We start from the raw sequence: 14482 nt of genomic DNA on the forward strand, positions 1-14482 counted from the left end.
GCCCAGTGCTGTTACTGGTTTGGACAGCAGTTAAGACAAAAAAGCAACACTGCCTTTGCAGCCTGAGTGAAATTCCACTGGAGCACTTGCACCATGTTTCTGTATATAACACATTCCTTGTCCTTTAAAGGGTATGCTATCTTACACTTGGGAAGGGTTTCTTTCCTCTTCCCTCCTGTAATTGAAAAGTATTCTTTACTGCCGATTTAAGGTTTGTTTTGACAAAGAGAGCACTGATGAGGCACTCAAGAGCTTGTATTAAATCAAAGTTAGAAGCGAGCAGCTTGTATATGTGCTGTGGGATACACTTGCTCACATATTTATCTTCCATGTTTTGAGAGAAGGTTACAAATATTTTTATATATATACACACACATATAAAAGAGTGTGAGTAAGCAAGCTCACATTCCAAAAGAAGTTTTCTGGCTATGTCAGGAGTGTAGTCCACCCTCTGCTAAGCAAACCTATTTTTTTTCAAGCACAAGAGGATATTATCAGAGGAGCCCGTGTGGATATACAGAAACCAGAGATCGTCATGGCTCGCTGAGGTGATGAGCTGATGGGTGGATGGCGCCCATTATCTTCACTCCTCAATCCAAGTTTTCCTGAAAAACGGACAGGGGGAGGAGGAGGCTCCAACTGAGCACAAGGCACAGAGGACAAGCAAAGGATTAGGAGTGAACAGCAAGAAAAGGAAGGAGAATACAAATGATATTGAAAACATTTCAAAGAGCTAGAAACTAGTTCCTAGATTAGAAGATCCAGTTGTCAGCAATTTAAAACAATATTCAGGTTTTAACTTCTGTACAAGGCTATTACATAACCCTGAAGCAAGGAAATTAACCAAAAGGAATGTGCCTTTACTATCTATAGAAAATACACTTAGCTTCAGCTGCTTCAACGCTCCTTGGAATTTTAAAATGTTTCAAGCCTTGGTTCGGCAAGCGTATCACCCCCTGCCCAGCCATCAGCCGGGGGAACCCGACGCCAAGTACAAGGGGAAGCTGGTGCATGAAACTCAGCTGAACTGCTTCTACATCAAACCTGGAGGTAAGACAGCATCACCCACTCGTGTGCACAGAAACTGTACTCAGAGCTGCTGTAAGTGTTGCCTTCTTTTTTAACTAGAGCAATCTGTGTAATGTAGGAGACTACCCTAATACCTCACAGCAGTATTTGGTGATAATGTACTGGGAAGCCCTGAATGTGTGATCACACCACCACAGGATTTAGATAATTCTAGTAATTCTCAGATCTGGGGAGTTAAGTAGATGGATGGTTTCTCTTGGTTATATATTGTATTTTAAGCATCTAATGAACATTGCTTTCCCACTTCCATTTAAAAAATTGAATGAAAGTATAAGGAAAAAGAATGAATTTTTTTGTTGTTGTTGTAGACAAAGAGGCTAAGAAGTTTAAAACATAGGAAAACTGAAAATACTAAATACATGTGTGCGTATGTGAAGGGATTAAGCTGCAAAGGCGGTTACACAAGGGATTTGTGAAAAGCAACCAGCTCTGGAATATCCTTGTTTGCAGGAGAAATACATAGGCACTCATGTACATATTTCCCCTGCTCCTGAAACACCTAGCATTTTATGCTGTGCAAGGAAGGATGTGTGAAGCAGAGGGTATACAGGTAGTCAGTCACATGAAAATAACCCCTCTGAAAAAAAAAAAATCATTATCTGCTGCAAGCCCAACTCTTGAGCATTACTGCATCATATGCCTATCTTATCTTGAAAAGACGTCAGGAATGCCCAGCACTGGCACTACACTCTCCACAGTAAACCTCCAGACAAGCTAATTTGTTGCTTATATGCTGACATCCATAAATGGGAATCAAAGACTGTGTCTAGCTGACATATGCAGCATTACTCTCCTGCCATCCCATACAGAAACTCATCCCCAAAGGTGGAATGTTTGATACATGGCTCTAACTCTATTCCATACCCTTTTCCTACTGATTTGTTTGCCCAAGCTTAGATACAGCTGCACCACACACAAAATAATTATCAGCCATCTAAAAGCTACAAAGCCTTTTGTCTTAGCTCCTTCGCCTGTTTCTTCTCACATGGCATACTCTGACTTCCACATTGGGCTGAAACTGAAAACATACATTAGCATTGCTGCACTTCTTTTCCTTACTTTTTTGTAAGCACCTTAAACACACAACAGAAAAACAACATTAAAGCAAAAAGATGGCTGCAGTCATCACAGTTACAGCTGCAAAAACCACTTGACAAACCAAAACCTGTTTGCTTTGCTCAGCCAAAGGCTTCCACAATTGGCAAAAAATCCTCAGGGTAGGAAGGGTGAGGAAGAAACAACTAAAAGGTCCTGTTTAGAAAGTCAGAATAGAAAAGATCTGTGCTGAGTTGGGTGCCGTAACCGGGGATGTGGTGTTACGCATCAAAAATTAAAACTTAAGGCCTTCAGCAGGGGTGTCTACAAATTCCACTGAAAAACATAAATTGTATTTAGTTTAAAGGAAAAGATGAATAATAGGGCAGCCCTGGAAAAACTAAATTTAGAAATACTTGTTAATACAAACAACTTTGCTTTAAAAACAACAAACAAAAAGGAATTTTGTAGTTCCTCCTCCTTTTTTTTAATATGAACCGTAAAAACGTAAATCACAGAACATTTACTCTGCACAAGACCCAGATGAAAAACCCCCAAACACTCTAAAGCTGAATTAATTAATAGCTGCTACTCCTAGAGCCACAGTAAAAATTTAGTTTGGCTGGGGCCTCTGCAGTCCACTTAGTCCAGTGCTCTGCTCAGAAGAGTGGCAGCTTCAATATGGGGAAAGAAGAAATCATGATCAACAACAAGTTTCAGTAAAAAACTATATTCTATGACACTTTTTCAATTAATTTATTTTAAATTCATTTTCATGTTCCCTTCCCTAGGTTAAAAATCCACTCCTTCTTCCATGGATTTAAGCAGAGTTTAGCTACAGGTTTCAAACCCTGTAGTTTGTGCACTCTGGAAGAGGAGAGCAAAATAACCTGACTGCTAAACCATAATTACTGATGTTAAAACCCACTTTCCTAGAGACAGCACTGCTGCATGCCCATCTATCCCTGACTGCACTATTAACTTATGCCATCAAGTTATAATAATATTTTTGTATCTCAGCAGGCAGGCATTAAAGATTTTCAGGTAGCCTTGAAAATTGAGACAGAAAGCATGAAAACCTAACATATAACTGCATATATTTTATGGTTTTAGTGATAAAAATGTAAATTGGTATCTATACTATTTCCAAGGGGAAGTTTATTGTTTTCCTGGACATTCTGAAGTAATTTTTACCATTTTCTAAGCACATTAAAATCATTGGTTAGTTGAAGTATAGACCTTGACAAAGGCAGGAGCTATATGGGAAATGTAGTAGAAAATTAGTTATGCCTATATCTGTGTTTCTATAAACTGGTTTATGAACAGGTAATTTGAGTGTAGGTACAAGGAAGTCAATAAACTGAGTGCCAGAGGCCATCTTGCATGAAACAAAAATTATCATCACTATGAGTCCAATAAATAGAAGAAGCTTGCTTACTTCTCTCAAGAAAATTTGCAGATTACAAACTATAAAACAGTTAAGTTGGACAGAAACTTAAACAGGTTTCCAAAAAAAAAAAAAATGCATGCAACGTGACAAAATTCTTGCTGTATCTTTAATTTTCTTGGTTTAGAATTAATTCTTACAAAAACATTAATTATTTTCAGCGTGTGTGTTTCCTTTGGAAATTTAGAAAAGGAAAAGAATGTCTATGCTCAAGAGTGGTAGTATTCCAACACTCTCAGCAAAACTGAGGTTTCACTTTAAGGCCAGGAACATCCAGGAAGATAATCATGACCTCTTGCTGTTGTTCTGTCTTGCTGGATACACAAATGAATTTTTAAAATGCTGATCAAAGGAGAGAAACTGGAATGGAAAAGAGGAGAGATTTGTTTGTATCTCTGAAACAAAGATGTCTCCAAGGACAGAACCTCAGGTGAAGCACATTTGTATTCTGAAAAATGGCACTAGTCAGTCCAGGCAGACTTTTCAAAAAGAGCTTTACCCAAAACTGTTTAGCAAAAAAAAAAAAAAAACAGGCTGAGAAGAATACATCCCTAAGAAAGGTAAGACCCTTCTGCCAAAATTATTTAGCATTTCTACAGTTTGAGTTTGGACTTTCATTTTAAATTGACACTTTTCAAAGGGTTTTAAACTACAGAAATATTTTCTTAAACAAAACATGCAGGTTGTAGCAGGCCAGAATAATAGTTCTGCAAACAAACTTAAGCTCAAAAAAAAAAAAAAAAGGTTTTAACTTATTCAGTTGTGACAAAAACACTGCATTTTTGTAATGATGCAGCAACAGAAAGCCATGTAATCTTTCTGCATCAGTAGACCACTGCTCTTGAGACATTTAGAGAAAAAATAATACAAACTGGACTAAGTTAAACACATTTACAGGTATTTGTTTCAAAATTCTGAAAGATGAATGAGCATTTGGGGAATAATCAATTGAATACACATTTCTATTTTCTGCATTCATCCTTTTGGGGTTTTGATACTGGACCTAATACTGCATGTTGGCAGGACAGAGGCTGATAAAGAAAACTCCCCTTTCTAAACTGGTATTTTTACCCAAACCAAAAACATCAAACAGAAACTCGGTTACATCAGAAAGACAAAGGCTGGAATATCTATTTTGCCTGTCTCAGTTGAGCAAGGAGCAGTTTATTGGTCAATATGCAGAAAGCCAAGTCTAAATATGTACACAAGGAAATTTTACCACCAAATGCTGGTTTCATTCTCAAATTAAAAAAAAAAAAAATCATAAGAGGTTTAAAGTACACAATAATATACTGTATATGATGAACACATTTCAAGGGGAAAAATTCACTATGGTAGTCAAAAGAGGATTGTTTTTAATCATAAATTCTTTTTTACTCTGATTTTCATCATAAATTCTTTTTTACTCTGATATCACTCTGATTCTCTTCTTATTGCTTTCTAACTTTTCCCTTCAGAAGTAAACTTGTAAAGTCTTCAAGCTAAGATGGTTTTTACAAGAGAAATGCTACTTGAAGGGTCACTGCAGAGGTGGGACATGTATAATTCATTTGTATTTTTATCAGGGTGTATTTCCTTAGAAGAGTGAACTAAAAAGAGCTACTATCAGTCTCAAAATAAGATGAGTTGCTTTATTTGAGAATGCTCGTGGATGCTATAATCCAAGAATGAAAAATAATAATTGGAGGAAAATATACACTGTTATCTTTTCCTAAAAATTTTACAAGTACTTGCCCCCAAGCATATATTTGGTAAAATTTTCATACGTAATTATGAACTATGGGGGAAGAAAAAAAAAAAAACAAACCCACAAACCACAGATAAAACCCACAAAATTTCTTTAGACAGCTGGCAAACTTCCCTCTCCCTCCCATCCCATTTACCAGATGTCTCTGCAGTGTAAAAATCTGGGAAAATAATACAAAATGTTCATGGCTTTGACAGCCATATGGCAGCAGGTTAAAGTGAAAACTGAAACAAGTGTAAGATTATGTACAGACCACGCATGTCTGGACACAATTTGCCAAAACCAGGCACGTCTGCTCTGCTTTGGTATCACCTGCTGAACCTCTGCAAAGGCCCAAATTCAACAGACACCTTTAACTAGGAAGGCTTTATTCCATTTCAGGCTTAGGAGATGACAGGAGCAAAGCCCTTGCTACAGTGTGGCACAGAAGTGAAAAGTAACTTCTGCGTTCAAATAGGTACAGAAACTGTCAGAGAGAAATTCTGGCTGACATGTCACACAATTTCTTTCTCCACTCAATATAGCAGAAAAGCACCCAATTAACCTGTATCAGATCATTGTCACAATTAGCATACTATTTTAAGGTAGGATCTTGTGTTCTTGGCAGCTAAAATGCTCAAGGTGAAGCCAGTTCTGAGATAAGCAACTTAATATTCCCCAAACTCCCTGTTTGCTATAAGCATCAAAAGCAGAATTCAGTGATGAAAAGGTAAATGAGTGAAATCAGAAATAATTCCCTGACCCAGCACACAGACAAAACCACCTGGTACAGTAGAGAGTGGGGAATTGCTGTAATTATTATACAGCTGCTAAAGGGAGAAAATTAAGGTAATTTAATAAATAATTTACTATGTATTTCTTCTGAACTATCTCATATCAATCAGGATCAAGGCTTAAGCAGCAGGCTCTACTGATTTTCCCAATAACTATCACCAAAAACTAATAAAAAAAGTAATAATTATGTAGTTAAGATTGGTCAAATACATAACTCATGAAAATTTAAAAATTGTTAGATCATCTAAACAAAACCAGAACTACTGTCTTGCTCTCAGAAAGCAAGCATCTAAAATTGCAGTTATCAACAGAAGTTTAAAGGTCACATTGAAAATTGCCTGTTTGAGCCATAAACCTTCTGTTCCTTGGTGGACAAAGATTTCTGCTGGCATGAAAAACTGTAATTCGAGCTTCCCTCCTGGCTTTGAATTGAATAACCTCAGCTCTACCCTAACAGATTTCCCAAAAAAAAACCTTGCTGTGCAATAGTGGATCAGAGCAAACATTAACTGGCATGGATCCCAAATCCAGCCTGAAAAGTCCTGGAATTAGACTGTGCCTCCAACATGGTGTTCAGACAATAATTCAACTTAAGATGACCAGGATCATAGGAAACAATAAAAGAAATATGGAAAAAGAAAGTAAAAAGGTGAAATACACCTTTGTTATTTTAAGCATTTCTAAAACTTACATTTATTATATAGTTTTGGAATTTTTTTTTCTATTGATCATATATTGGATACAAAGCAAGCTTTACAAAAGGATAGCTGTTACACCACAAAATGTTGGTGGGCTTGTCCAGTATACAAGCACCACCTTTTGCTGACAAAAATATTTATTTTAGACTGAGAGATACAACCAGCCACAGGTACTCAGCTGTACAAAATGAATTTTGAATATTGAAAGAAACAAAACAATGGGCAGGGCCAGCAATAAAAAATGCAGAGGAAATTGTTAGTTTTGTTAGATCTAATAAGGAGACTTGTATGAAAAGCAGCCTAAGAAGTCATCAAGTCAAACATCAGGTTAGAAAAAGATAATTTGCTTCCAGATAAGGTTAAGTATAACTGTCAAACCATCCACTGTTCTGCAGAGTAAACAGCTATTACTGAGTACTCCTTGTTAGTATGTGAAAGCAGGAGACAAAAATAATACTACAGAAGAGCCTAAACACCCCAGTTTTGTAAAGTTCATTTAACAATAAACCTCAAGCCCAAGTTTTGCAAAAACTATAAAGGCAAGTTGTACAAGATCAAGAAAATATTAATACAGAAAATTCAAGAGGATATTCAGAACTGTGTTTGGATGAGACCCTTGTGAAAACCCACACTTATTGTCAAGGAGATCCCTTTATTACATGTTGCAAAGGCTTTGAAATACAAAATGAGGAAGAAAGGGCAAGAGATATGTGCAACTCAATGAAGAAATCACGACATGAACTGTGGGGACCTAAAGAAAACCTGGACCACTCGAATTGGTAAAAATTGTCTTCCAATTTGCTCTGGAAACAGATGTCTTCATGAAAATCTGAGAAAACAACAGCCTTTGCTTTGAAGTATCAAAACCTTCAGTTTTCTTGAAAATATAATAACTAACCTTTGTAAGAATATTTTAGGAAGATAAACAGCTTGGGGTAACATAACTTTATATCAGAACTCATCTGATACTCATTGAATTTATAGGGTTTTTTAGTAAAAACAAACATGAATCTGCTCTCAGACAACCAAACTCTCAATTCAATGAAGAGGTACAGATTTACCCATGGTTAGATCAGACAGCTAACCCTGGTAAAAATCAGATCCACAGACCCAGACATCCTGCTCAGAAGCACAGGGTGCTACTTATATTTGAGACCCTGCAAATCTAAAATTTTCACTTCGTCTCTTAGTGAAAAAAGAGCTTACATCCCCCAACCCCTGATTTTTCTCTTAGTAAAAAAATAAACAAATTACAATTTATGTGCAGTAATCAGACTAAAAACTTATTTTCTGTCACCACAAAATTATGACAACTTCTAATTACTCATTATACCACTTGTGTCAACAAAAATAAAAAATTATTAGATCAGGTTTCAAAAGGTAGATATTGACATATACATACATAAACTCCTAATGAAGTTTCAAAATGAGATTAAACAAGATTACAGCTACATAAGAAAAAGCCTTCAAAAACAGATGGAATAAAGAGGTGTCACAGTACTTAAAATCCTAATGTCTGTCCCACTTTAGGTTAGCCTGGAGATTTCTGCAAGTCTTTTCAGTTTCCTTCTGAATTCCAATTCTTTGTCAGCTTAGAAAATAGTCTCAAAAATAGCAGTTTCATTTAGGCTATTTAGAATGTTCTTCCTCTATTGCTTCTACCACATAGTGTGTGTGAACAACAGGATTCCCTCTTGATATATTTCCCAACTCTAAATTAGTTTATGAAATAAGAAGGTCTAGCAGATTATCAAATTGGGCTACTTTGCAAGCCACTGATTGCTTTTGCCTTTACTTCATCCAGAGGGAACACTTGAGCATCACAGTTCACATAAACCATTTCTGAAATCTGCTTTTATGCATAAAGGACAAAGGCCAGATCAGGTACTACAGCTCTGCTTCCAAGCACAGCTCCAAACTGAATTTACAACTGCTCCCTGCACATTGTAACAGTCTGTGTGCAGATCTGCATGCACAAATAAGCTTCCTCATGTCTTCCACTCATTGCTGAGCTTGCCTGACACTTGCTAATTCTTGTGCAAAGATAATCATGCAATATCAACAGAAAGCCCAAAGTAATAACTTTGTCTTTCAGCAGGGTTTAAATTAGACTCAGCATTATGCTGTCAAGAGTTACGCCTAATAGCTGAGAAGCAACCTGCCTTCCAATGTGCTCTAAGAACAATGTTCTGGAGCTGGAGCAGAACACAGGGCTTGGATTGGCTGCATTTGGCTATTTTTATACAGAAAATCAAGACTACAAATATTAAACTGAGACTTCCTAGCAGTGACTGGGATGTATTCAGAAAACACACACACACACTTTCAGCCCATCACACAGAGGCAACCACAAGCATCCACAATTTGTCAATTAAATGAGGAGATCACTCCTAAGCACATCCTAATACTTTCTTTAGTGGCATTCTAGGGAACACTGAGCAATTCTTCTCTTTCAGAACACCAAAAAAGCAAAATTCATTCCTTCAATTTCACCCCTTGAATGCTGCAGTCTAAGCACTTGGACTACCTTAGCCAAGAACAGACTGAAGAGAACCTGACTCCAATATTTAACCCAACGTGTCACATACTTACACCTGGCATTTCTGTAGAGCAGAAAAGGGTCCTGGAGCTGGAAATCAAGGTCTTTAGTAATGGGTTCTGTTCGGTTTTCCATGCTCAGTCTGTTCATTATTGTGAAACCATGCCTTGGAGAAGCTGATCTGAAAAGGAACAAGTAGAAATCCCATCAAGTCAAGGGAAAAGGAAATCACAAGAATTTCTTTGTTGGGTAGTGCTCCAAATTAATTATTTATTTATTTCTAAGAGATGCTACAAAAACCTAATTTTGTTGCCAAGGAAATAACAACTGACTCTTGAGTTTTGGTAATCCTTTTAATTATGGCAAGGCCCTACATTATGTATGAGAAATAAACAGACCATCAGCATCACATGATTCAATGCCACCATCTACCCTACAGCTCCTTGCTGGACTAGAAAGCATCAATTAAAACAAGTCAGAGCAAGGCACGTTCTCAGCACTCAGGTGAACGACTGCAGATACTAACAATCATCAAAGAGAGAATTTTCTATACCACCTAATATAATATAATATAAATATAATCATAAAAGTCACCATGTGAGAAACTGAAAGAGGTTGCCCCAGAGCAGCTGTGAATCCTCCCCCATCCCTGAATAATCCCTGATAAATGATGAACCTAAACCATGCTATGACTAAGTCATGCTCGTTCATGGAGGTGACACTTCAAGTCACTTAGATAAAACTGTTAAACCCCTCATGATCCTGACAGGAGACACTCCTTTCAAACCAAGTTTGGCAATAAAGGAAAAGATGATGGCTAAACATTTGGGAAAAGTGCCACCTCTGTTTAATTGCTGGTGTGCAGATTTCTCAATGAAACCAAAATACAGGAACCTGTATTACAGGATTGGAGTCTACCAAAAAAATAATCCTTGTTTGCAAGGGTCGATATTTCCCTTCAAATAAACAAGGAGTCCATTTCCTCTGGTGTTCATCCAGTTGGAAATCTGATTTTTGACTATTCCTCGAATTCACAAAGATGAGCTGGGCAGTGAATGAGTCAGCCCAAGTAAAATGGCAACATCATTTTACATTGTGACTAAGGTAATGAGAAGAAACAAAGGCAGCACCACTGGTCTCCAGACTGTCTACTGGCAATGTGCTTTCCACAGGAATTCATAAATTTGTTTGAAGTCACAGAAAATTAAAGTTAAAACTGATGATGAAGGCAATGCATGCTGTTATTCACAGTTCACAATTTGTTCCATACTGCTGCCTAAAGTGAAGCCAGGCAGCAACCTGGGCCCTAAATGGAAACTTCCTCAGGCAACAAAAACAGCAGTGAAAGATAACAATACCAGAATGACCAGGTTTCATGTTGTCAGTTCTTGAGCTTTGAAACCAACACACCAGGAAATACTGCTTCGGTTTTGCAGCACACAAGTCACCACATCCACCTAGTGCCAGCACAACAAAGGGCTGCTGCTTTCCTCTTGTGGTGGTAAATTTACAGCATCTGATCTCCACTTACCTGAGAGCAGCTTAGAAAAATTGCAGATGACCATTGCCACTGCTGGTACACGAGAGCTGCAGGGACTGAAACCAGCATTCCCACTTCCCACAACACTCATGGGCTCTTGGGCCTCTCTGTCACCTCACACACTTCTCAAAACTTTCTCTTGCTTTCTCAGCTCTCCTACCAGATCCTCTTTGACACAAAAGCTGAAAAATAACTTTCTGCTTTGGTGTTACACCTCAGCAGCTACTGCAAGAGCTGCTGACTGTGCAATTTTCTGATTTTAACAGCAGTCACAGAGAAATGCTGGGGCACCAACATGGAACCCCCACAACAGAACAAACACATGTGCTAGAACAAATGGTGCAATAAATGATGCTCTGAAAGCCACAACCAGAGTTGCTGCTAAAAGAAAGCATGAAAATCATCCAAAATGTTGGTTGAAATATGCATGAAAAATGAACACACACAAGTAGTAAGAAAGTTCCCTAAGTAGGGGACATGATATTTCAAAAGCTCTGCCATTCTCTTCCTTTCAGCAATAGAATTATTTATTTCACTCTTTTTTGTTCAGACAGTTTTAAATTGCAAATCCTATTTAAACCATCACAGAAGATTTCTACAGTTTACCCATACTGACATTTAAATCACATTTGGAAGTCTTATCAAAATACAAGGTCACGTCTCCTTCAGAGGGTTTTCTTTCCCACATTTTCTTCTGGCAGTTTCAGCTTCTCTTCACACTTGAACAAAGGGGAGCATTTTATTTCATCCAGCCATGCTCCATCCCAGCCAGCTTTTCCATATCCACAGATTTCACATGTATATGTCAAAATGTGCTTACCTTGTGTAAACAAACAGCGTTCCCTCCACATCTGTCTTCTCCTGAGGAAAACAAACATTAAGAAAGTTGCAAACAGGGCAGTGTTTTGGTCACCATCAGTGTCTCTTTTACCAGTATCATCAGTTACACCTCTCTCACCCAAGCCAGGAAAAAATTACTAAACCAAATTTCATGGGTTGGTGGTGAGAGGCTGGAGCTAGTTCAGGTTACTATGCAGCTGACCCAGGGTTTGAGGTAGAAAGGCTGAAGGCACACTGCCATGGCACTAAACATTGCACTGGGTTCATTCTAGGCTACACCTGAGCACAACACACAGGCAAGAGGCAGAGAGAGGAGTTTTCAAAGGGCACCTGCCTTCTGGGGTTGGTTGTTTGGCACAGAAATGGAGGAAAACAACACAAAAGACAGATTGGGCAGGTTCTTCAAACACAGGCCCTGAGTCTCACTGTTACAGCAAGCCAAGATACACCTGCAAAGACCCTAAATGTTCTATTACCTAGTTTCCCCAGCATAACTATGTTTGTACATCTTATCACAATGCTTTTAGCCCTGGTAACTCCACCACTCTTCTGCACACATTTGGGTTCCATTATAGGTGTTGGAAGGGCAGAGGAGTGCCAGAGGTCTGGAGCCCTGAATTAAACCCCAGCCCTGTGTTAAACCCCAGTCTTCCATGGCCTTAGGATAAAAACCAGCCCTGGGTTAAACCAAATCTTCCATGGCCTTAGGATAAAAACTCAACCTGGGTTAAACCCCAGTCTTCCATGGCCTTGGGTTAAAAGCCAGACTTGGATTAAACGCCAACCTCCACAGCCCTGGGTTAAACCCCAGTCTTCCACGGCCTTGGGCTAAACTCCAGCCTCCTCAGCTCTAAGTTAAACCCCAGTCTCCCATGGCCCCAGGTTAAACCTCAGCCTACACCACCCCAGATTAAACCACAGCCTCCCACAGCCCCAAGTTAAACCCTTTTCTCCCACAGCCCCAGGTTAAACCGCAGCCTCCCCCGCACGTGGCGGAAATCCTCCATCCTGCAGCCTCCCAGAGCTCCATTCCCGGGCACCCTGGGGCTCCTCAGCGTGCCCAGGGTGGCTGTCCGTAGCACACCAGGGACACGGCCGGGTGACACCGGCGGGCCCCTCCCGCTCCCCCACCCTCACACCTCGGCGGGGGGCGGGGCGTGCCGGGAGGGGGCGGGGCGTGCCGCGACGAGGCCCCGCCCCCGCGGCGCGCGATGGGCGGGGCGGGCGCGCGCACGTACCCACTGGCTTGCGCGGTGGCCGAAGGTGTAGAGCGCCACCTGGCTGGCCACGTCCACGATGCCGCTGATGTAGGGGTCGTGCTGCCGCAGCGCCGCCAGGCTGATGTCCAGCCCCCGGCCCAGCGCCGCCGCCATCTTGCGCCCGCCGCGCAGCCCCCACCAATCCACCGCCGAGCCGCGCCGCCCCGGGAGCAGCCGCAGCAATCGAGCGCCGAGCGCCCGGCGCTCAGGATGGCTGGCGGTGGCGAGGGGCGGGTCGGGGACAGGGCTGGGACGGCAGGGACAGAGGGACGCGGGGTCACTTGGTGTGTCCACAGCAGCACAGGGACGCGCCGTCCCACACGCGACGCAGGGAGCTCCAGCTCCTCCCTGTCCTCCTGGGAGTGCTGTGGTGCTCCTGCTGCGGCTGGGCTCATCCCTTAGGAGGGGACATGCGGGAGCTGCTTGTCCCCTCCTAAGGGGGGAGTTAAGACCAACTTTAGGTCGCTGTAGGAAAGAGAAATCTAAGGGGGGATCTCATCAATACTTGTAAATATCACCAAGGGGAAAGTGCCAGACTTCAGCGGTGCCCAGCGACAGGACGAGGAGCGGCGGGTACAAACTAAAACCTGAGGAGTTTCACCTCAGCATGTAGAAGAACTTGACACTGAGGGTGGCAGGGCACTGGAACAGCTGGCCAGGGTGGCCATGGGGTCTCTCCGGAGACATTCCAAGCCCACCTGGAGGCGTTCCTGTGCCGCCTGCTCCAGGTGGCCCTGCCTGGGCGGGGGTCGGAAGGGATGATCCCCAGAGGTCCCTTTCGAACCAAAAAGCTCTGGGAGTCTTTGTGGGTGCTCTGGTGTCCCTGCAGAGAGCGGGACCGAGCGCGTCCAGCCGGTGTGCCCGCGAGCTTGGGGTCCATGAGGGAGAGGCTCGGGAATCCGTGAGGGGCTCACGGATACATGAGGGGCTCGGCCATCTATGAAGGGCTCAGGGATCCGTGAGGGGTTCCGCCCTGCTCCAGACCCCTGGGCCAGGGAGAGCCGCGGGCCCGGATCGCTGCTCTCTCTGTACATGACAGGTGTACATGACAACTGTAAAATCGCCCAGCCCTGTTTGCTGGCACACCCTCACACACCCCTGCGCCCAGCCGAAGGGAGCAGCATTGCAAGCTAAACCATCACACAGCCCTCGTGTGCATAAATATACACACAAACACATACATATATATATATATATATACACTCATACGTGCGACAAGCAGCTGAAACCTAAACAAGCATGCTATAAAATGGAGTTATACAAACAGCGAGCAACAGATGGACAACACCAAGGATTCAGTTGCCACCTTTTCCCGGCAGGCACACATGTTTAGTACTAATCTGTTGGTACTGACAGTTTACAGCAAATACATGAGCTTTATGAGGCATACAGATAAGCTCAATATATACTTCCATGGAAAAGAGTTGCTTAACACTCCTGCCTGAACCCCCTACAAGAGCAAATATTTTTTACTTCATCACTTCACACTGATGTAGCCATTCTGGAGGCAGTCA

The 14482-nt window shown here is 41.3% G+C and overlaps 2 protein-coding genes across 3 annotated transcripts in view; one reads left to right on the forward strand and one right to left on the reverse strand.

Moving 5' to 3' along the window:
- Positions 1-13107, reverse strand: part of DCP1B (decapping mRNA 1B) — a 40035-nt gene extending 26928 nt beyond the window's left edge. For both annotated transcript variants that reach the window (XM_030237804.2, XM_050984259.1), the window contains exons 1-3: positions 12948-13107; positions 11690-11730; positions 9383-9510 (exon numbers count right to left, since the gene is read on the reverse strand). In XM_030237804.2, coding sequence (XP_030093664.2) covers positions 9383-9510; positions 11690-11730; positions 12948-13082 — 304 coding nt within the window. In that variant the 5' untranslated portion in view covers positions 13083-13107. The remainder of the gene's footprint in view (positions 1-9382; positions 9511-11689; positions 11731-12947) is intronic.
- CACNA1C (calcium voltage-gated channel subunit alpha1 C) overlaps positions 339-14482 on the forward strand; it is a 458270-nt gene continuing 444126 nt past the window's right edge. Inside the window, exon 1 of the mRNA XM_050984223.1 lies at positions 339-1050. Within this exon, the coding sequence (XP_050840180.1) occupies positions 921-1050 (130 nt within the window). The 5' untranslated portion in view covers positions 339-920. The remainder of the gene's footprint in view (positions 1051-14482) is intronic.

The sequence above is a fragment of the Serinus canaria genome, chromosome 1A (genome assembly GCF_022539315.1).
Source record: "Serinus canaria isolate serCan28SL12 chromosome 1A, serCan2020, whole genome shotgun sequence".
Classification (NCBI taxonomy): Eukaryota; Metazoa; Chordata; class Aves; order Passeriformes; family Fringillidae; genus Serinus; species Serinus canaria.